Source organism: Dermacentor albipictus, chromosome 1, assembly GCF_038994185.2.
Source record: "Dermacentor albipictus isolate Rhodes 1998 colony chromosome 1, USDA_Dalb.pri_finalv2, whole genome shotgun sequence".
Lineage (NCBI taxonomy): Eukaryota > Metazoa > Arthropoda > Arachnida > Ixodida > Ixodidae > Dermacentor > Dermacentor albipictus.
In genome coordinates this window covers 265,050,102-265,071,016 of record NC_091821.1, presented here as the reverse complement: position 1 = coordinate 265,071,016, position 20,915 = coordinate 265,050,102, and the positions used below count along the sequence as shown (strand labels likewise).

The 20,915-nt window shown below is 45.0% G+C and overlaps 1 protein-coding gene across 3 annotated transcripts in view; it reads left to right on the top strand.

The window, feature by feature from the left end:
• The first annotated feature begins 2,848 nt into the window (after nucleotides 1-2,848).
• LOC135915425 (uncharacterized) overlaps nucleotides 2,849-20,915 on the top strand; it is a 28,729-nt gene continuing 10,662 nt past the window's right edge. Inside the window, exons 1-5 of one of the 3 annotated variants that reach the window (XM_065448502.1) lie at nucleotides 2,849-2,909; nucleotides 3,035-3,131; nucleotides 4,769-4,882; nucleotides 7,572-8,676; nucleotides 16,453-16,911. In XM_065448502.1, the coding sequence (XP_065304574.1) occupies nucleotides 4,797-4,882; nucleotides 7,572-8,676; nucleotides 16,453-16,911 (1,650 nt within the window). In that variant the 5' untranslated portion in view covers nucleotides 2,849-2,909; nucleotides 3,035-3,131; nucleotides 4,769-4,796. The other 2 variants (XM_065448495.1, XM_065448509.1) reach the window with 2 other exon arrangements.

Genomic DNA, 20,915 nt, shown 5'->3' with positions numbered 1-20,915 from the left:
TTCAAAGCGAGTCGTCGCATCAGACATGGTGGCGCCTTTCCGTCGTGGCTCCCCGAAGATCGCCAGCCCCCGCCGGCCGTTCGTAACACCGCTCACTTGGGGTCGACTGAGGGCTCTCCTTCTAACCCTAACGAGGGCGCGCACGAGGCCGCGCGAGGACTCAATGACCGCACCGCCTCCGCAGTCCCACTGCTCCGCGGGGAATCCTTGCTCACGTTCCATGAGGTTACCACACACTACTATCTGTCAAGACGGGCATTCCCCCTCCCGCACCCCGCCTTATGCAGGGCGCAGGCGAGGATAATTCGACCTTTGCAAGCCGTTCGTATCCTAACCTTGCAGTTCTTCATGCAATATACCCTGAAAAGTATCCCAGTGCGTACTGCCCTGCCTGTGGACTAAGGGCAACATTGGATCATTTGTTGTGGGAGTGTGTAGCCATCGGCTCCTCCTTCAGCGAGGGTAGGTGGACTGCGCTCTTGGGCAGCCCCGAACTCAACGACCAAAGCCTGGCCGTCCAGGGTGCCCGCGATCGGGCCGTCAAGCTCGGCTTGGCGGTCCCTACGTGGGACTAGCCGGGTGGCGCGGGGTCTCCCCTGCGTCTTCTCTGGACCTAATAAAATTGTTTCACTCACTCACTCATACTTATATCACCTGATAAAGCAGAAAATTCAGTGTCGTCGGCGTGTACTTCTGTATGCACATCATGCTGTGAAGACTTGGAACATGTTAAATTATTAAGCAATAATAGGGAAAGAACTGTACACTTGGAGACGCCTCTTGATGATGACGATGGTCACCTCAAAGATTGTGGCGCATACCCACCAAGGCCAAGAATCGGGCGGTGCATGCAAAATGGACCATTGGAATGGGCCTTCAAATCTAAATAAAGACCACGAAAAGTAAGTAGAAAAAAAGAAACTTAGGAGTGCGACCGACCAGTGAGATGCAGATTCTATGTTTGCACTACAAGGAATAAACAAAACTATCGGAAGAAGGTAGAGAAAGAAACGAACAAAAGAAAAATAATGTTGACCATTTAGTTGGCGGGAGTAACAACGGGAAGTTTTGCATGGCAAGGCATAGAATTCTCTGGTGGGACCCCAGCATCGGTTCTCCAAAAGAAAGTAACATTCAAGGGAAAGACAGGCTTTTATAGAGAAAGTGCCGAATCCGTCCTCCTCCTCTTCGTCAGGGAGGAGAAACGACTGTGAGCCAGTTGAAATGATGAAGTGATTAAGCTTCATTGCGCAACAGGCTTAGTATAAAAAGCGCCATGCCAGATTCTGTGCGTATAAACAATTAGCGATGGGACATGACAGTACAATCTCGTGAAGGTGTTCGTACTTTGTCATACGACTTCCCCTTGCCTTCCTCATAAACATTAATTCACTTCCTATTACCAGAAAAACGAAAACGTCAGTGCACGTATTTTCTCTAGACGGAGATAAACCGTCCTCACCACGAGGAGCTTGGCTATGCGCCAAGGCCTTGAATGGACTCCACAGAGAAAGAGCCAGATATTAATCAAGCAAGTTGATACAAAGTAGCGCAGCATAACTTGTCCGGGATACGACACCACTTCAGTTTCCATTCATCTTCTGGCGAAAACAAGTAAAAAAAAGCTGGAATTGCAAGTGTACTAACATCGCGAAAGTTAGCCTGCATCGGACAACGGAAGCATTGTACTAGAGGGCCCGACCATCGTGACTCATGAATAAGAATCACTGCACCAATCACTGCATCTCAAGTACTTGGATGTCCTCGCGCATGCGCGGTTGCAACTGCATCTCGGATCATTTGATTTATAGTTTGTTCCCTCATAGTGTGCTCTTAGACTCAACAGCCGAAATATAAATGCAGAAGTGGCCAAAGGACAACTTGCTAACTATGTAATCATTTCATACCTGAGTGGGTTAGTTCAACTGACTCTTCTTCTCCTCAAAAAAAAAGAAGAACAATTCCAGCAGAATCCATCCCACAAATATAATAGAGAGACACCGCATTGCCGCCGCCGAGACGCGTTAGGTATAAGGTGTGTATGCAGCCGGGTTCCTTTCTCACGCTTCTCACTGAACACGCGGCGCCATCTTGCGGCGCCGCTGCGAAGTCCGCGCCGTGCGCGGACTTCACGGTCATATATTTGCGAAAATATATTCAGACAAAATTGCCTGAACATATATGTCGCAGTATTCATTCCTCCCAGAACCACAAAAATTTTAAAGAATTTCTTTTGTAGTTGAACAGCGGCACCTACCCAGTGGGCCCAAGTTGGCGTCGAAGAGGTTCATTGACGAGCGGTCCACACCCAGTGGCCCATGCCCAGTGACCCAAGTTGGTCCGACAGTTGGTTCGAACCCTGTTCCTTCGGCGCAGCAGCGCGATGTTGTACCCATTTGGTCATGAACAACCCACAGCAACACAAGGGCGATCGATCAACCCATCGGTCTTTCTATCTTGTTGACTACAAGTTTATTACGATCATGCGCTACGGGAGCGATCTAGAAATCAATGCGACGAACTAGACTGAGTTCGTCCTCTAACGCTGTGATAATGTTACGGACACTTCCTGACGCCCTCGTTCTTGCGTTTATATGAAGACGTCTGCCATTCAGAAACTTCCAGACATTTGCCAGGGATATCTTCGCGACCAGGACAAAGCAACGGTCGTCTGAGCGAACAACTTGACCGCAATACAGCCGAGTATAATGCTAAAAAAAGTTGCCAATAAAGTAACAGCAGGACACGACGTGCGAACCGTGCAAACGAGGGAAAGACAGTATACAGTCCTGTGTCTGTCCCTCTTCAGGACTGTGGTGCCCCCGAACGTATTTCGTGCCTCAGCCCGCGTGGTGGATATATTTCTCATTTTAGGACGGACAGAAGAGAAAGAAGACGAAAGCGAGCAGGTACGTAGTCTTTGACCAACCTCTGTTATTGTGTATAGCATTTTGATTTCAAGGACAACTAAATATCCCTCGGCTTGGCGAAATTTATGACGTCGTCCTTCTCCGTGTTCCCATGTGTCGAGAAGCAGCGCGGGGCCCGTTGCGAAGGGCTGGCGTTGGAGGGCGTGCGGCCGCGCCTCGTGGCTTCTAGAGCGCGCATGCCCGCCTGGCTTGGACCGAGCCGTGAGTACACAGACCGAGCGTTCGCTCTCGCTCTTCTCTCGCAATCGCGCCGTGAGGGCATCGGTAGACAGCACTGCCACAGCGCGAGGCGCCATGACGTGAAGGCCTTGGGGTCCGTCAGAATGCCCAGGACTGCGGATGTGCGGCATTCGCAGCCCCATCTCGTATTGACGCAGAATGTCCCCGCTCTACGAGCGCACAGTCATGACCAAGTCATGAACAAAACGTCGCTTCTCAGCGCTATCAATGATTCGCTTCGACAAGATACAAGTGACTTAAGTAAGATCGGTAACACGCCTGGTTTATTTTGCTTGCAGCTTGTTGTGTCCAGCGCTAATACTAGTATGCAGTTAATGCAATATATATTCAATGCTCATAAGAGCTGCGAAACAAGCTTGCTGTTTATGGAGGCTTTATTGCATGTCCGGGCGCGCACCAATCTTGGCGAGTTTCAGGATATGAATCGATAGCGACGCAATCAGCTCTGAGTTTCTATTCGATCCTTAAACCATATCAGTTATAGTACATCTTCTTATGCTGAGGGTTACTTAAGAAAACTTGTTTAATTTCGTTTTGAGACATTTTATAACGGGACAGAATAGAAAACCTTGAGTGTATTTGTAAAGCAATATATCATATGTCGCAGCTTTCAATAGTCGTTTGCCTCATAATGAATGCAACGTTGGATCAAAAATGTATAAAGACACGATATCGTGACCAAAACATTTGAGCCTATGTATAGTCTTGCCATCAACTAGTTTTCGGCGTACCAGGGAAATTGCGTTGCTCTTATGGCTCGCTGTGCAAAGCGCTTATTGTGCGATGTTTCCATATTTAGAATATGTTGACAACATGCATGGGGCGTATATTATGCATTGCCATTTGTTGGGCGTGTTGGTAAATTGAAAGCATATTTAGCGCCAGCAAACAAGGACGTAAGGAAGACGACAACACAGTTAGCGCATTGTGTTGTCGTCTTCCTTACGTCCTTGTTTGCTGGCGCTAAATATGCTTTCGTATATTATGCGCCGCTTCCCAGGTTGTGACTCTCTGAGGAGTGGACTATGATGCTGATAAATACCCGGCACCAACTGCCACTATGCATAGACGCTGGCTGTCTAAACAACAACAAAAGAAAAGGAGGGGGGGGGGTGGAGGGAATAAAGAAGGTGTTTGTTCCATGCACTAACCATGAATTAAAAAAAAGATCTTACGAGCAAGAACCGTTTCCAGCGGAATTCTTTCGATACACTTAATGCGCTATTAAAAGATCCAGATAATTAAGGGGAATTTGCATTTCCTTTTTAAAACAAAACCTGTTTTGTGATTCACTGAGGACAAAGGCGTTACCGAAACAATAATTACTTGAGTGGTCGCGGAGTATAGACTAGTGCATACGGGCGTCATGGACGTCATTGTGCTAGCGATACGCTATGTAAGAATGACTCGTAGTATAGTACGGCCTTCTCGATGCCATCATGCGCGTCACCGCAGTTGTTTCTGAGCTCTGTGCCCTTCGTGTGCCTTTGAAATACCCTCGGAGGGTGTTGTCCTAGGCTCTGCGTCGAGAGCCGGTGCATCGCGCTCCCTCGGAAAGAAGACAGCGCGCACTGAAGCGACGCTCTTTGGGTGTGCAGTTTGAGCAGGCCCCACGGCGGAGCCAGGATGGCGCTGTCGGACGCCGGCAGCTCTCTCTCCAGGGCGCCTGGGCTCCAGGACGTGGCGGCGGCACCGTCCGTCGCCGACACCACGTACGCCCCCTCTTCTCTCTCTCTCTCTCTCACGTGGCCGATCGAGGGCAAAGACCTTCGCCGTGCGTGTTTACCAACGTGCGCCGCATGGTTTTGGACGGCGCCCCACATTTCACGCGCGCGTGTGCGCACGCCCGCCACCGGAGGTCCATCAAAGCGGAACGCATGCCTGCTTCATGTTTACAAGATCGCGCCAAGTGCTCGCGGCGAACACAATTTCCCTGCGACGCTTTCCAAGGAGCGTTCGCTTTGAACACGCGAGCATGCGCAGCACGAACACGATGCTCTAGTAATTTTCGCTGGGAGCGTCGGTGATGCTGATTATTGTTACGTTCTTGTGACGGCTTGCTTAAAACCTGGACAAACGCACACATTTTATTGACGGGACGCATAGTGTCACATAACATGCCGCGCTGAAAACACGCGATGTGTTAGAAAAAAGAGAACAAGGAGCGATGTTGCAGTCGCTCTTCAAGTGTTGGTCGCATCGCATTAGTTAACTGACGACGTGCACCAACCTCACCTGAACTATATAGTAGCATGCGCAGATACTGAAACGTCATTTATATAGTTTACTGCTTCGTTCTTGTCAGTTATCTTGTCTTTACTTTAGCGGGATTACAGACTAACCAGACCAGCCAGACCATATATATAGTAGCATGCGCGGATACTGAAACGTCATTTATATAGTTTACTGCTTCGTTCTTCTCAGTTGTCTTGTCTTCACTTTAGCGGGATTACAGACTAACCAGACCAGCGTTTTTAAACTTGACTGGAGCATTGGACGCATTCATTATGTAGGCTGTTCCACATAACTTCACCCAAACCTTAAAAATATTCAGATGCCACGTAGCTGGGCAGAACCGAGGTAATCTTGTTTGCTGCCGCTTGGAGATACTAAGATTATCTTTTGCATTCTACCTAATTACATAATTAGACTTACTTAATTAATCAGCTCCTCACATATTATAATTAGATGAAAAGTGTCAATGAGAAAATTGTAGAGCGAAGGAAAAACTCCCGATAGAGCTTTCTGTTGCTCAATACGTGCTACATAGAAGTGTTTTTCCAAGCATTACAGAAGCCCGCGAATACATCAAAAATTGACGCGCGATTGGCCGCTCGCGGCACTTTGCGTGTATTCGCGGAGAGGCTGAGATAATCTCATAGGCGGCGGCAAGGTAAAAGAAACCTTTCATGAGTAACTACTTAGGAGGAAAAAAACGAAATCAGGAAAGGAAAAACTTATGATAACTCAAAGGGAAGCTCATTACTTTTCGAAGCGAGATCAGGATGTCTTAGAACACGCATTTATAAAGCGATATATAAGAAAGAAGAAGAAGAATGTGCTTGCTACAGTAAAGCTAAGGAAAAGATGGAGCACGTTTTATTAGAATGTGAAGATATCTGCCCAGCGGTCGATTTCGCACCTCTGGCCTCCTTGAAGCCCGTGGGTTCAGCGAGAGCAGGGGAAAAGTAAACATGTCCGCAGTAGAGTATAGTAAGAGGCGACAGGAAGATTGGTGGAAAAAAATTAGGGAAACAACAAAAAGCGGAGGCGTACAAAGGCAAAGTTCGCAATAGGGGTTCGGAAAGTTTGGTTATGGGAATTCTTCGTGTTTTGTTTTTCTTTCCTTTTTTTTTTCTTTTTTAACATAGGTAGGGCATTAGGCAATATAATAACAAGAGCTTGGTGGCGCAACCCACCACACCGTTCCAAGGGGGACGCTCATAGCATCCATCCATACATACATACGGGCTTATCTGATGCTTCGAAAAACATTTCTATGTAGCACGTATTAGGCGACAGAAAGCTGTATCCGGAGTTTTTCATGTCGCTCTGCAATTTTTTCATCCACAACTTTTCATCTAATTATAAAATTTGAGTTGATTAATTAATGAAGACTAATTATGTAATTAGGTGGGATGCAAGTATTAATGTATCTCCAAGCGACGGCAAATAACATTGTCTTGGTTCTGTCCAGCTACGTGCCATTTGCAGGCTTTTAAGGTTTGGCTCAAGTTACCTGGGACACTCGGCATATAGCACACGCGTCTCACGTGCGTCGCTTCAACCTAGAGAGACGGGGAGCGTGGCAAAGTAACACTACCGAGGGGCACAGGGACCATGGACAAAGCTCTTTGGGCTGCGTGTTTTAGACACCCTGGCTAGACTAAGTTCCATCGGACTCTTTCGTCTGCCACGTAATCCAGATAAGAAAACACTGCTATTCAGTATACAGCTGCAGCACTACGTACAACGGAGGGGGGGGGGGGGGAAGCTGGGAGAGCGTACTGCATTACGCACATTGCAGCGCAGAACACTTACACTGAGTGTTCCACGCACCTTGTGCCAAAGTTTAAATGTATTTGCAAGTGCCACCTAGCTGGACAGAATCAAGGTAATATTGTTTGCCGTCATGTGGAGCAAGTCAGACTATATTTTTGTATTTCGCCTAACTACATAATTAATTATTAATCTATCAACGGTTGAATATAATATTCACAGCACAAATGTCAATGAGAAAATTGTAGATCATCCTGAAAAATTCCAGATCCAGCTTTCTGTTGCTCACAAACGTTCTTTTCTAAACCTGAAAGAAAGCCCGCGAAATACGAAAAAGTACCACGCGCGACCAGCCGCGCGGTACTTTTGGCGTAATTGCATTATACTACGCTGCTCATGCAGGTCGGATTACCGAACAGTCGACAATTCTGGCCTTGAATCGACATTCGTAAAGACCATCTCTCAAAACTACAACGTGGACGAGCTGCGCAGAATTCTCAGCGACATATACTGTTCCACCGTGCACTCCCTGAACTTGGAGGTCATTCAGATGTGGCTGCACGTAGTACAGGACATTCGTGCTTTTCTGCTTGCCCACGAAAACAAAGATTTCCTGCAGCTGTACTCCAAGTCAATGCACCTCCGGCTGACCACTTGCTGGAACGAGATATTGTACGCGATCATCGGCCACGTCCGGCACGCTCCAAATCTCCTCGGCCAGACCTTCCAGAGATCAGCTGGAAACAAGAAGCTCACATTCAACAGCTGCATTGCCTGTTTCTGTCACTTCTGTAACGAAGTCGGCCTTACCTGGAACAAGGGGGTCAGTGACATCCTGGGTCTTCTGCGGGATATTCTCACCGTTTTGAAAGAAAACCGCCAAGATTCTTCACTCATAGAAACGTGGATCCGGCAGGCTGAGGAGTCGCAGGCTAACATAACGAGTGCGTGTACCGAGTTCCAGAAGTCTTTCAAGGTCCTCTCGTCGCTCGTGGATGAGGAACAGGTTCCCTCCGAGGCACTCCTCATGCACAAGCTGTTCACCGTCTGCACGGGCGAAATGCGGCAAAGCCTGGAATCGGAGATGATGTCGCAGTTGCAGGACGAGGTTCTCATGTCTGATCGCTGCGTGTCGAGCGCCGCCGTGCTGCAGGCGAAGACGACGGTGCTGAAGGCCTGGAACGACACCGTCGGCAAGCTGCTGGCCACGTTCGCGCGGACGTGGGCGCAGGACACGCGACTCGCCGTGACGGACATCTACATCACTGCGCTCGAGACTTTTTATGGGTCGTGGGCGCGTATTCTGTGCAGCGTCATGGTGGCAACTGACCTGCTCGAGAGCGACTTTATTCGAGTCGAGCTGGATCCAGCTACGGTGAAGGCTGTGCAAGCGGGAATCGTCGCCGACTTGAGCCGCGAGACCGACCTGATGAAGGCGCCGCGGACAGACGAAGGCGGCAGCTCGCCGGCATCGGATCCCTTCCCGTTGACCAACCCCACTTATTGGGTCAGTATGCATTCCACTATCGCCACCTTATAAGGCACGATAAGTGTGCGCATTATTATGGAAATAAACACGTTTGCGCGCGGTAAATAAGATAACTGTAGTAAGTGTTTCGGAGAATGGAAGCATATTCGTGTCGCCTGACTTGCTGATTTATTTATTTTTGTTTATTCAAGTTACTCCTAAAGACACTCTGGTTGAGCGTATTACATAGGGGGTTCAGGTACAAATAAGTGCAGGCGTACACAAAATTTGTAAAAAAAAAAGTAATACAATATAAATAATACACTAAAAAAGAATACATAAAAAGTCCAATAAGAGTAACACAGAATAGTTACAAAATAAGGATGTAAATTGCATATATATTTAAGCGTTACATGAAAAACAAGCGTAATAATTCGAGTTATTGGTTGTATAAAGGAGAACTAGTCGAGAACATAGTCAAACGAAGGTAGAAAGTTCGGTAACGGTTAAAGTACAGAGCTCGCGGGATCGAATCCCGGCCACGGCGGCCGCATTTCGATGGGGGCGAAATGCGAAAACACCCGTTGTGCTTAGATTCAGGTGCACGTTAAAGAACCCCAGGTGGTCGAAATTTCCGGAGTCCTCCACTACGGCGTGCCTCATAATCAGAAAGTGGTTTTGGCACGTAAAACCCCATAATTTAATTTAAAGTACAGAGCAAGAGGGACGTCCATTTCTTCAAGTAAGGCGAGACCAATCATTGCTAAATTTTACAATGATAAAGAAATCGAATCTGTGCTAAGCAACGGATCGAGGCTGAAGGACACTGGTTTCAGCATCGCTCGTGATTATTCTGAGGCTCTCCGACAAAAGCGCCGTCATCTGTGGCAGTACGGGAAATCTGTAAAAAAAGAAGGTGACCGCATTCGTCTCGTATTCAACAAGCTTCACATTAACAACGATACTTATGTGTGGGACACTGAGGCTGCTCGCGTAGTATGTGTCTCTCGGCATCCCACGCAAGAATGATGTTCGTCTGCCACTCCCGCATGATCAGACCCCAGCTTTCCATTTTCCTCAAAGATCGTCATGTAATGCTTCCAAAACCATTTTTTTCCTTTACACTAACATCGGAAGTGTCGTATCGAAGGATGTAGCTATCTCTTCACTAATCGATTCATGCTCCGCATCACTTGTAGCGCTAACCGAAACATGTCTGACTGATCTTATTCCTGATAATTCAATTTTTGTCAGCCAGACACGTTTTAACATCTTTCGATGCGACAGACCGTACCATAAAGGAGGTGGTGTACTCTTGGGGATAAGGGATGATTTGCTAAGTGCCTGTGATGATTAGTTCTTTTTCTTGAATGTGTATTGGTTTCTTTTAAGTATTGTTCAACTGATGTAATTATTGGTGCTGTTTACCGTCCTCCTAGTATGAATGATGGTTTTTCGTCTGAATTTCGTCGAATTCTGTGTGAAATATGTACGCGTTTCCCTAACTGTACTTTACTCATATTTGGAGACTTCAACTTCCCTAATATAAACTGGTATTCACAATCTGTCACAGTGAGTGAAACCGAATCTAACATGTTTCTCCAGTCATGTCTTGATTTTTCACTAGCACAACATATTACCAATCCCACACGTCGCACATCGTGTACCGCCAACATTATAGATTTAATATTAACGAATAATCCCGATATTTGTTCAGACATTATTCATCTAGACGGCATTTCGGATCATGACGTAATAATAGGACGCATTACCGGTTCCTTTAACGAAAAGAAAACTACTGTTAAACAAATCAGGTGCTACAACAGAGCTAACTATGAAAAAATAAATTCCGAATTAGATTATTTCACCACCCAGTTCATGAATCAATATTTATTGCGCACTGTTGAGCAGAATTGGGATTTATTCAAGAGTACTCTCACTAAACTTGTGGATGACTTCGTTACACTTATGACCATCCGATGTAGCAGCAGTGCACCATGGTTTAATCAGAAGTTGCGACGTATGAATAATAAGAAAAAGCGATTTTACCGGCAGGCACTAAAGAATGGTCTTCTAAGCGCGTGGGACAAGTATAAGGAATGCGACAAGGACTACCAGTCACTCCTAAAATCCACTCGACACCAATTTTTCAATCACGACCTATCATCTCTGCTAACCAACAATCCTCGTAAGTTCTGGCGCATCATAAATCCTAGCTTTCATCCTGACATTTTGCTTACCGAGAGTAACGGCGTCATAATTAATGAGTCTGAATGTGCTCAGGTTTTTAATGACACCTTTTCATTTGTATTCACCATAGAATACATTAGCTTATCCCCTGTCTTAAATACAATCCATGACATTTGCATGCCTGAAATTGTGATTAACGAAACAGGTATCTTAGCTTTATTAAACAATCTTAAAATTACCAGTAGTTCAGATCACCTCAGCTTTAACAATAAGATACTTAAGAGTACATCTCAAAGCATTTGCGCCGTGCTGTCCTGTTTGTTCTCGCAATCATTATCACACGGACTAATTCCTAATGACTGGCGGATAGCCAAAGGTGAGCGTTCCTCTCCATTGAACTATCGACCCATCTCACTAACAAGCACCGCTTGCAAACTTCTTGAGCATATCATTCACAGACAAGTCATTAACTACCTCGAAGATCATAACATTATTTTCAATTATCAGCACGGTTTCCGCAAGGGATTTTCATGTGACACTCAACTAGCTGACTTCGTTAACGACTTACAATTATCACTTGACGCAGGCTTTCAGGCCGACGCAGTGCTTCTTGATTTTTCAAAGGCTTTTGATCGGGTTCCTCATCACAGACTTCTACTGAAACTAGCACAGCTTAACATCCACCCTATCGTGCTCGCTTGGATAAAGGACTTTCTGTCATTTAGAACAGAGTTCACCTCGGTTAATAATTCTTACTCCTCCTCTGCTTATGTGACGTCTGGTGTACCACAAGGAAGTGTGCTCGCACCTTCGCTTTTTTTAATCTATATTAATGACTTACCTGCATGTGTAACATCTAGAATTCGACTTTTCGCTGATGACTGCGTAATTTACCGTAACATTACTAGTGACAGTGACCGCCAATCCCTACAATCTGATCTCACTGCAGTAAGCTTATGGTGCTCATCCTGGTTAATGTCATTCAACGTTTCTAAAACAAAACAGATATATTTCACTCGTCGCACAGATCGCATTCCAACCACTTATATTCTTAACGACAATACTGTAGAACTAACAACAACATACAAGTACCTTGGTGTGCACCTTCAGTTTGACCTATCATGGCATTACCATATCGACCTCACCTTAGCATCTGCTAACCGCTCACTTGGTCTTCTCAAACGTAACCTCAGACACGCCCCTATGCACGTTAAAAAAAACTGGCTTAGATAACTCTAATACGCCATAAAATCTAATATGCTGCGGCCATCTGGGACCTTGAACAAGCCTACGTTATCAATAACATCGAATCCTTGCAGAACCGCGCTGTTCGCTTCGTATTTTCAGACTACTCACCCTTCACAAGTGTTACAGCATTAAAAAAACGTACCGAACTGGAAGATTTGTCATATCGCCTCAAACTTGCTCGTTTAACACTATTCCATAAACTTTATCACCACCCCTCCCTTCGAAGTGATTTGTTTCAGTCACCTCATGGCGTCTTTCAACGCCGTGATCATTCTTTCAAAATTAAACGTTTGAAGTGTTTTACGCCAGTTAATTCATTCCCCGTACTATCATCGAATGGAATAATTTACCATCAGCCATCGCCACAGAAACTGACATCATAAAATTCCAAGAATTTCTTCGCTGTGACGGAAATGTGTAAAATTTGCGGCTTTCGTTCGTGTTCATTTTTTCTTTTTGTGTTATGCCTTATGTTTTATTACATTTATTACTGAAACGTATCGCGTTTATTAAAATTAACCAGAGGAATATTAATCATTAAAATTATTAACCAGAGGAATATTAATCAGGGATGGTTGCATGTATGCACTCTAAAAACAGTTGCACCCTTTGGGGTGTATATTTGTCCCACAACGATAATCGTCATCTGTCTTGCCCGCGTTTCCTTTCTTTAACGCTGCGAGCCCGGTACTTCCCGGTCACGAACGGCATGCGCCTTATCAGTGTGACGCAGCATTCTCGACAGGAAAGTAGCCAGCGCCGAGTTTTCAAGAAAGGAAACGCAAGCAAGGCGGATGACGATTATCGTTGTGGGACAAATATACACCCCAAAGGGTGCAAACTGTTTTTAGAGTGTACTCTAAAAACTGTTTAAGATGCACTTAAGATGGCCGAGAGAACGATTAGCGTAAGCAAGGGTTGTGTTAATATGGTAATCCCATGTTAAGTCAGATTGTACATGAAGGCCAAGGTACTTGTACGTTGATGTCAGTTCAATAGGGCTATCGTTTAATTCGTAAGACGAAGGTACACGGGAAACACGGTTTGCAAATGACGCAGCCTTTGTTTTAACTGCGGTTAAGTGGCATTAGCCAGTATGACCACCATGAACTTGTCATGTTAAGGTCGGACTGTAATGTCAGCTGGTCGGTGATGATGAATACGTTACGATATATGACGCAATCATCGGCGAACAGTCTCATTCTGAATGACAGTGAAGATGGAAGATCGTTAATATAGATTAAAAATAGTGATGGTTCAATCACACTACCCTGGGGCATGCGAGCTGATAAGAAATATTTTATCCAAGCTAGAACGTTAGGGTGAATGTTAACCTTTTCCAATTTGGTCAGTAGCCGGTGGTGAGGAACGCGGTCAAAAGCCTTTGAGTAGTCTAGAAAAATTGCATCTACTTGCAAACCCGCGTCTATGGAAGAACGAATATCGTGGATGAAGCCGGCAAGTTGCGTGTCACAAGAATATCCTCTTCAAAAACCGTGCTTGTGTTTGAATGTGAGGTTATGCTCGTCGAGGTAGTTAATGACCTGAGAATGTGTAATGTGTTCTAGAATTTTACAGGCAGCACTGGTTAGTGAAATGAGATGATAGTTGGCAGGAGAATACTGATCACCGGACTTTAGCTATCTTTGCAGTCATTTGGGATAGAACCAGTTGCTAATGATTGTGAAAGAAGTGCACAGAACAGCGGACATACACTAGGGTATGTACTTTTCAGTATTTGATTGTTGATGCCAGTGTGATCTGAAGCAGATGAAATTTCTAATTTGTTTAGCAGGGATATAATACCAGCTTCGGTGATGGTTATCTCGGGCATATGCATAGCGGTAAAAAAATTTAAGCTAGGGCATGTGGCGATGTCTTCGTTAGAAACAAATGATACAAAAGTATTGTTAAAAATTTGAGCGCAATCTTCTTCAGGAAAAGAACATTGTTAACACCTGTGATGCTAATATTAACAATATCATTCGGGTTAATGACGTGCCAGAATTTGAGAGGGTTCTTAGTAAGCATAGATAACAGGTCGTGGTTAAAAGAAATGGCGTTGGGTGCATGGTTCTGAGCAATAACGGATACCTTTTATCACATACTTTGTAACTCTTTCATTAATCAGAAAGTCAGTGCTTTTTTGCTTGTTTGTACAATATTTTTTTTTAGTTTAAGATTAAACCACGGTACATTATTGCGGCTCTTTATGGATAGTACTGGTATGAACTTACCTAGTAGGTTAGTCAAAACGTTTTCAAGTAAATTCCACTTTTATTCAACAGTGCGTGTTAAATGGCTAGCGAGGAAATGTTCAGAAAAATGAAAGAGTTCAGAATTAATTGCTGTAAAATTTGCCCTGCTATAGCATCGTATTTATTCAGAAATACTTTGGCGCTTGTTTAGTAGACTGTTAAGGTTACCGGTTATAATATCGTGATCAGAAAGAACAGGAAGCTGGGTTATGGTTGAAATAATATCAGCATCATTTGTTAATATTAAATCGAGTACATTTGATGATGTTGATGAGCTTTGAGTGGGCTGGCTGCTAAGTTAAGGGAAAAGTCAAGGCATGTTTGCAGAAATGAATGCGATTTCGTGTGGCCTGATGAAACAGCTAGATTACATGGGCCAGCATATTTCTGGAAAGTTCAGGTCTCCGAAAATTAGTAATATTCCTAATTTCATGGTCACATGACTTAGTAAGCTGTTAAATTCAGTCACAGAACCTGCCTGCATATAGGAGGGCGTACAATTATTTGAGTAGCGCCGCACTTAAGTCATACCCACACGCACTCAAGAAAAGAATCAATATGAATTGGTGAAGAAAGAAAGTCCTCTTTATTGCGATGAGGACACCACCTCCTCTTCGCAGTATTCTATCGTAGCGAAAAAAAGTGAACTCAGGCCAACTAGTTAAGATCGAGCTATCAGATACCGTTTCGTTCAGCACGTTTCAGTCAGAGACACGATAGATGTAGCGCATGAATCTACAAGTGATGACAGGGCAAAAGATTTAGGCAGAATGCTTCGAATATTGGTGTACAAGAAGGACGGTGCAAAATTATCCGAACTTTTGTAGGGACAGCGCAGGTGCGTTGACAGGCAAGATGCAATGCGCGAGGTTGAAGAAAGCAGGGAGAATTTCATTTTGAGGAACGATTTGGAATAGGTACAGGATTATTGGCATTCACACCTCACACGAAACCCTGATCGTTCACGAACAGCTTAATAAAGACAAGACGCACTAGGTCCCCGTCCTTCTTTATCGTCCTGGAGAACTACTGCCATAGCCTACGTCGCTGATCACGTTCAGCCTTTGAATAGTCACGTCCGATGATAAAGTTCATAATTTGCAATTTGAAGCCGCGGTACAAAATAGACTCGACTTCTTTTTCATTGTAAAGCATTGCTTTGATTGACCGGCTTTTTCCAGCAACGAAACGGCCAACTCGATGAGCTCTGGCAATGGTGGTGACAGCAAAGTCGAGTTGATTTCTGCAAAACTCAGTAATGACACGCTCGGAAGGTTCTCAGTTTTCAAATTCGTCATTGTCTGCAATGCCATAAAACAAGGTGTTAGATCTTCACGATCAATTTTCCAAATAATCGATCTTGTACTGCATTACAGATATGTTATACAGGTGAGCGGAACCCGCCGGCGTATTCACTGCGTCTTGACTGAAGGATGTTAACTCGACTCAGCATTTCTGTGAAGTTTGCATCTTTAGGCAAGGAAGGAAAGTGCGTTGCCAGAGGCGAGACTTTCGCATAGGTTTCGAGGATTCGTTGCGTCAATGATTCACACAGTTTCTAAAAGGCGTCATCGTAGACGCAGATTGTCTCGAGAACAACGTCTCAACCTTAGCTTCTAGGTCTGCTACTCTTTCAGTCAGTGCCTGCTGTTTTTGTACTTCAATATGAAGATGAAGTACCTTGTTCAGAACCTCCAAAAGGTTACAGTTGCTAGCTTCAATCTTTTGAATCCCAGCGCGGACAGAAATTTAATTTTTCCTCCTGAGGTTCGACCTCTACGTCTCCCGCTATAGCAATAAAAGACGCCACAAGTACACATCGACCGCGCGAACACAATTAAATGAATTACGACTTGAGGGCCACGACACCACAAGAAGAAATACATCATCGTCACGATAACAATAGGCGAGATAGTAACTGACCTGTAGCAACGCGACTGGTGAGCGCGGCCCAAGAAATGCAGTGACGCGGCCCGAAGCGTTGGTGAAAAGCGCGCCTTTTTTGAACCCCCTCGGAAGTTGTCGATAAGGCGTATGTAGTGTATATGACTGCACACGCAGGTGTGCTGCGTACCATGTCGAGCCATGCCTTCGCTTATTCCCTGCCCCTTTCGTTCAGTACAAGAACTGGCTGGCGCTAGCGCACAGCGTGGAGCAGAGCGTGTTCGCGCTGGGGGATCTGCTGACGCGCCAGGAAAAGGCAACCACGGAGCAGGCGTCGCTGAGTCGCCTCTACCAAGGGGCCGCCAGCTGCTTGGAGCGCTATGAGCAGGCTTGTTGCGTGCTGCGCCACTTTGCCCTCTTCGAGGCCAACACCAACACGTGCGCCTGGCAAATGAGCCGTGCCTGCGAGAAGCTCCTGCGTTCTCTGACCGAGCACCTGGCTCCGGTGGGAGTCAAGCCCACTAAGCTACGAGTCGTTCAAAACGGATTCGAGACACTGAAGGTCGACCTCCTGACCATGCTTCGGGACTTGCGTAAAGAGCGAGCCGTTCCCGAGAACTACGTGGCGATTTTTCGATCCCACGTGACGGAATGGCTCGGCCTACTCCAGATAGCCGCCGATGACATACGTCAGGTGAGCCACTGTCAGCGAGTTTTGAACCTGCGCGCATTCGATTGGTCATTTCACTATTTACTCTTGGCGCGGCAGTGATCCTGGCAGTCAGCGGAGATGGAATATAAAGCTGATAAGGGTAGAGGCTTGATATGTTCGTAATTCATCGCAAAACAAGCACAGCGCAAAAGACCGGGACAAGGATAGGTGTGTGTCTATATATCTCTGTCCTCGTCTTTCTGAGCTGCACTTGTTTTGCGATGCAATATAAATGTACGTCTGTTTCTAAAGAACTTTCATGTGTAGCAAGCTGTCACTACCTTCAAGTTACAGGGCTCTCAAACTCAATCCTGCATACCTGGCCATATACGTAGTACATGGATCCCTGAGAGCAGCTTAATGGCGTTTCATGGTATAGCTAAAGTGTTGGTTTGCGCTTGGTTAAACGTTAAGGAGAATGGCGGGTGAAAATGCTCAAGAGCATCGCGGTCGCGGGACGCATGCGGTTCCGTGTGTTTGAAAACCCTACCCTATAACCTAAGGACAGCGTGTTAGCTGAGGGCTTTTGGTTTATTTATTTATTTATTTATTTATTTATTTATTTATTTCGCATACCCTCAAGCGCCAAGGCATTACAGAGGGGAGGGGGGTACATGCGTAAAACAATAACGATTACAACAAATTTATATAATGCAAGCGACATGTGCAGTGGACGTAACCATTAAGAAATCAAATGACGAGAATACTACGAAATTCAAATTATATAAACGTAGCAACATCTGAACTGAACGAAAGGAAAAATACACGCATGGCGTCACTAGGTCACAGCTGAAGAAAAGCAAAGGTTCGGCGGAAAAGTGCATTGTCTTCGATTGACACGATATCATTAGGAAGGTGGTTCCAGTCGTCCATTGTATGTGGAATAAATAAATAAATAAATCTGTTTGTGTGACAAAAAGTGCCACTTACTTTATGACGGTGCTCAACTCGAGATGACAGATAAGTAGGTGCTATAGAATGAGCTCAATGATGAAATACTTTATGAAAAGAGCATAAGCGAAAAGCCTTTCTGCGCAATGATAAAGATGGTATAGGTACAAGTTGCTTTTCATAAAAGTTATGCTAAATGTAATATCGTAGTTTGATTGAAGGAAAGAAGTGGAATTGTTCTGAGCCATTTCAAGAGAAATAACCAGAGTAGCATTGTAAGGGACCCAAATAACAGCAGAGTTTTCCAACTTAGATCGAAGTAGTGTTTTATGCAGTAGAAGTTTCAGTGATGACGGGGATTTGCAAAAGTTTCGCGGCAAGTAGTCTAACATAGGATTTGCGTTATTGATTGTGAAGTCAGTGTGACACTTCCAGGCTAAGTCAGGTGATATAGTTACACTTAATAACGGTAGGATGAAACATGTTCCAGCTGGACGTGGATAAGCATGTATGCAGGTACACGCACGTCGTGTCTAGTAGCAGTCATCAGCTTGCATTTCTTGGTGTTTAGTGCCATTTGGCAGTTTTTACACCAAGCGGCGATGTTATTTAGATCAGTCTGTAGCATTCTCACGATACTCGCGATACAGTACACAGCCATCGGCGTATAGGTGAACTGAAGATAACATACAATCAGGCAAGTTGTTAATGCTTATTAGAGAAAGTAACGGACCTAAAACAGAGCCCTGCGGAACTCCTGAAGTTACGTTAGTTAAGGGCGAATCGTTCATGTGGTCAAGCCAAGTAAGTACTGTACGCAATTGTCAAGGTTCAAAGAGGAAACTTTCTGCATCAGCAACACATGAGACACCGTATCAAAAGCCTCCGAGAAGTCTAGAAAGGCGCACTCGATCTGGAATTGTTGTCGATAGCGTAGAGTGCAAGCGGCGAGTGAAAAGAAATCAGAAGAAAACGAACGCCTGGAGCCGTGTTATGATGACGTAAAGAAAGAATTCAATTTTAAAGAATTAAATATATGACTGTACAATATGTGCTCCAACAGCTTGCAAGAGATACGTGTTAGCGAAATGTGTCGATAATTTAATGGAGAATGTCTTTTGGAAACAGGAAACACCTTTCCAATTTTCCACTCAAAAGGAAGGATACCATGATCAAGCGACTGCTGGAAGAGTTCAGCAAAAAACAAAAATGAGTAATGGTTAGTCCGTTTTAGAAATTTAGAGTTGATACTATCAGTTCCACAAGACGAAGAAAGCCTTAGCGAGTCTATTAAATAATATTCCATTAAATCATGATGATTTAATGAATATTATGAATAATCATGATGTGATACCTTTTTAACACAATCAATTCGACGTGAAGAAAAATTATCTGAAAAAAGAAACATTGTTAAACACTGAGGCGCATTCTTCGGGTGGTATAGGTTCATTTTCAGAATTATCAATAGAAATAATACTGGTTTCCGTCACATTTACGCGTCTCCGAAATGCTTTAGTACTTCCTAATAAAAGGGCTGGGAGAGGGTTAGTAGCGTAATAATCATTGGCATGACAGAGTGCTACGCAGTACTCGGTTGCAACGTTTCGATATACTTCCTTGTGATTTTCTATTCTTCGTAACTTTGTAGAATGAAACAAACGCTTTTTTTTATTGGAAAGGCGCTTTAGCTCTTTGCTAAACCAAGGTGACGCTTTATTGCACTGAATGCGTCTCAGAGGAACGTAAGCAGTGATAAGCTGCCCGACTTTATTACGAAATACTAGAACCCAGTTTTCTTCGACATTCCGTGTATCAAAATCAATGAAGTATACGTCAAAATATGTGCACAGTTCCTGATTAATAATATGAAAATTTGCTTTTTTGTAATCGCGGATAAATTTATTTTGTTTAGTGTGACGGGAAAAGGACACGTTAATGTCAAAATGAAGCAGAGAATGGTCGCTAAAACCAGGCAAGTACGTGAGTGTTATAAGATGAGATGTGGGTGTGTAGGCAAAATAAGGTCTAATGTACTAGATGTTCCTGCAGCGATTCTGGTAGGCTTAGTTTCCACCTGCGTGAAATTAAAGCATGCACACATGTCTAAGAACGACGAGAATGGGTTAAGTAGTGGAAGTCCACCCTACCACGTGATGTTCGGATAGTTATAGTCCCCTAAAAGAATGATTGGGGAGGAAGGATACCGGCTGACAATAACATTTACGACTCATGTAAGTCATCAACGAAACTTGGCACAGAATTGTGTAGGGGGGGGGGGGGCGATAGGCAGGCTCCTAATACGATTCGAGTATTATAGACTTCCTTTAAGACGAACTCGAAGGGACCATGACAATTTGTTCGTCTTATAAAAAGTTCGTCTTATCAAAAGAATAATTGGCAGCATCACCAGGTGCATCCAAATATATTACTTCAAAACGGTAAATGAAGTAAGACTTACAAAGGGGGAAAATGACACAAAGCATTTATTTAGCTGAACTTAATCGAAAACTTAATAGAAAAAGGTGAAACGAGGCGACGCGTCGCAGAGGAGGAAGGTAGGCGGAGGCGCGCTGGGTTGACCTCCTCTAGCAGTTGCTACAGGTTTTGTTTGCGATACGGACGCACCGGCTTCGTCTCGTGATAACATCGTCCTCTCGCGCCGTACGCTGTGTGTGCCCGTGAAAGCGTGTGAGCCGACGATGGCGGCTCAATCTCGCGTGCGCAAGGGAGGAAAGGGGGCAGGAAGCGCGCCGTCTTCTTTGACGCGCATGGCGCCGGGGGAGGTGAGGCTGGGGGGGCATTGTACTTCGGACGCGCGGGCTTTATCTTGAAAGCGACCTGCTTTGGGGGCACAGTCCAGGTGGGCCGATGGCTCGTAGCTTTGCGTGCGCTGTGTTCTCGCTGCTCAGTTTGCGCTGAAGCGATAAACGGCACGAAGGTCACTTCGCTCGCTACTGTTGCGCCTCACGCCAGCGTTTTGACGGCGAGCGTCCGCGGTCATCGTGTGTGATGTGTCCATGTTTGCCTGTGCACGCTGACGCCATGCTTGTTAGTTTAGTTAGTAAGCGAATGTTTACTAGGGAGCGTTCTACTCC